The 2,636-nt window shown below is 39.5% G+C and overlaps 1 protein-coding gene across 2 annotated transcripts; it reads right to left on the bottom strand.

The window, feature by feature from the left end:
* Positions 1-1,328: 1,328 nt before the first annotated feature.
* LOC102487162 (eukaryotic translation initiation factor 4E type 2) lies at positions 1,329-2,064 on the bottom strand. Of its 2 annotated transcripts, XM_027774600.1 has the most exons (2): positions 1,923-2,064; positions 1,329-1,808 (listed from the first exon to the last, which is right to left on the bottom strand). In XM_027774600.1, the coding sequence occupies exons 1-2, from the start codon at positions 2,058-2,060 to the stop codon at positions 1,329-1,331; spliced, it is 618 nt and encodes a 205-aa protein (XP_027630401.1). In that variant the 5' UTR covers positions 2,061-2,064. The 2 variants fall into 2 exon arrangements, with proteins under 2 accessions (XP_027630401.1, XP_027630400.1); XM_027774599.1 differs by having other exon boundaries at positions 1,329-2,064.
* Between the last annotated feature and the right edge of the window lie 572 nt (positions 2,065-2,636).

The raw sequence follows: 2,636 nt of genomic DNA, 5'->3' as shown, positions 1-2,636 counted from the left end.
ACCGTGAGCCGGCCCAGCCAATGTAGTGGTGGTTAAAGTGGTTGGATACCACATATCTAACAGCATGATTTCAGTCCTTGCCTGGTGGCTTGAAAAGTAAACTGGGCACATGTGCATGCCTGCTCAAAATCAGGAGAGGAAAAGCAGGTGATGTGGTGGTTAAGGTGTTGGACTCTATATGCCAACCATGGTTCAGGACCTGACAGAGGTTACTTTCTCTCTCTCTCTCTCTCCCTCTCCCACTCCCTCTCCCTCTCTGTCTCTCTCTGGTGAGCTCATGTGCCCTGTAGCAAATTGAAAGTTAATAATAATGATAAATAAAATTAAATAAATCTTTGAGAGTAAAATCAGAGAAGAGAATGGAGAAGGGATTTCAGTGTGGCCATCCTCTCTGGAGAGTGTGCTTTCTCACTTTCTCTGTATCTGGTGAGTGTACAAGCCCTACAGCAACTTTTTTTTCTTTCTTTTTTTGTTTTGTTTGTTTGTTGTTTTGAGAGCATTTTGAGACCAGGAGATGGTGTGGTATTTAATGCACTGACTTCAACATGGCCAAATGTGGTTTAGTCCTATCAGGCAGCTTGAAAATTTTACCGGGCATATGTGCATGGTGTCCAAAATCCTGAGAGGAAAATGGAGAAAGGATTATGGTGTGACCATCTCTTCAAGGGGTGATTTCTCACTTTCTGTCTCTCTGGCAAGCATACATGCCCTATGGCAAAATCAAAAACAAAAACATTTCCCTTGCCTTTTGGATCAAGCAATATGACAGCTTAAACCAACATAGTCCCCATCCTACTCTAACACAAAGAAACATTAGATAGAATAAAAGCACAACAAAAGCACAGAAAACAGAAATATATAACTGAGTTTAAAAAGGAAAAAGAAGAGAAAAGGGAGAATTTTTTTTTTGTCTTTTTATTTTTGAACTCAGTTCATTTTTCTTGTTTTGGTGCTAAAAATAAAAATAAAGCCAAAGGTGATGCTGTAGCAACGGAAGGGTGATTTTGTTATATGAAGGTCCAACAACTAGGGGATTTTAATATTCATCTGGATTCAATAAATAGTCATGAACTCATTTGATACATGTAGCTACAACTGAGAATATGTTTGCTTTTAGTTTGTTTTTGCTTTTTTCTTTTTTAGTTTAGCACTATTTATTAAGTGATCTCAGCTGTTGTTGGAGCTGCTGCTTGTCAGCCTGTTCTTAAAACATAATGCTCTTCCACTTCCTCTTGTCCAGGACACAAGCATCTTCCAGGTGGCACAACAGAACAAGAGACTCCAATGATGCCAGCTTCAATGACGGTGCCATCCAGAGAGGAAGAGGGTCATGGCACATTCAACTGCAGTTTCCAGAGGGTTTGAAAAAGGAGCCTTTGGGGGCCCAGCCTGCCTGGCATTTTGATGCTGTCGGTGTGAGTTTTATATTCCATAATGGTGTTGGGAGGTAGGTTAAGCACTTGCTGCAGTGTATCCCGGATTCGGGCTGTGGTAGCTTGGTCACTGGCAGTCTTATTCCAGATGTAAAACTCTTGAAAGCGCACAAAGACCACAGCCCCACAGATCTCTTCCCCAACCATGAACTGTTCCCCCAACATGGCCAGGATGAGATTCTCCCAGCAAGGGGAGGCCAAGCCCTTCCACAGCTGAATAATCCACTTGCCACCATTTTTATTTGCATCATCCTCCCACATGGGTTTAATTCCTTCTTTGAAGAGATGGAAGTCACTGTGGCCTGTCAGGTCCCCAGGACAAACCATGTGGCTATAAAACCTCCAGAACTGCTCCACAGAGGCGAAGGTGATAATCTGTTTAATATTCTGTTCATAGCTCTGTGAACTCGTGGGATGGCTGGGGGTCCTCCTGGAGTACCAGAAAGTGTAGTTGTACTGCAGGGGATGCTCTGCTGGTCCAGGGATGACAGCCTTCCTCTTGCTGCTGCCCTGACTCTTGTCCCGTTCCACTTTTTCCTTCTCACCATCTTTCTGTGTGCTGTTTTCTTCATTCTGATCATGGTCCCCACTGTAATAGTCTTTCAAGGCGTCGAACTTGTTGTTCATCCTCTCACCTCTGCTGTGACTCTTAGTTTGATTTTTTATTTTTTAATTTATTTTTATTTTTTTATTAAAGAGAAATAGGAAGATCTGACAGGTTTTAATCAACCATGATCCTCTTCCCACCCCCTGTCTTCCAGTCATTTAGGAAAATATTAAAGAGGCAAAAAATAAAAACCACCAGGTAGTAATACACAGACTAATTAATGAATACATTATTAATCATTGAGATTATATTGAGACAATTGATTATTTCATATTTATAAGAAGAATCATTATTACATTTTTACTAACAAGCTCATTAGGGATATAAGAAAAATTAAGAATAGTGTCAGTTAAAATAAAATGAGTGAACTTCACAAAGAATGGAAGTGCAAAATTAAATATAAAACTCATCTCTAGCTGAATCTGTGTTCACCTTATTAATTCCATTTACCTCTGGTAATTTTAAAGTCAATTTGTATAACCTTACAGAAAAAAGTCATTTGAGAAGCAGGCCTAAATAATATTTGTATTTACTATTTATCATTTCCTTTTCTTCTACAATTCTCTATTTTTCTATTTTTTAGATAAAAAATATGA

The sequence above is a fragment of the Tupaia chinensis genome, unplaced genomic scaffold, assembly GCF_000334495.1.
Source record: "Tupaia chinensis unplaced genomic scaffold, TupChi_1.0 Scaffold000460_1, whole genome shotgun sequence".
Lineage (NCBI taxonomy): Eukaryota > Metazoa > Chordata > Mammalia > Scandentia > Tupaiidae > Tupaia > Tupaia belangeri.
This window is presented reverse-complemented; position numbering and strand designations above follow the sequence as displayed.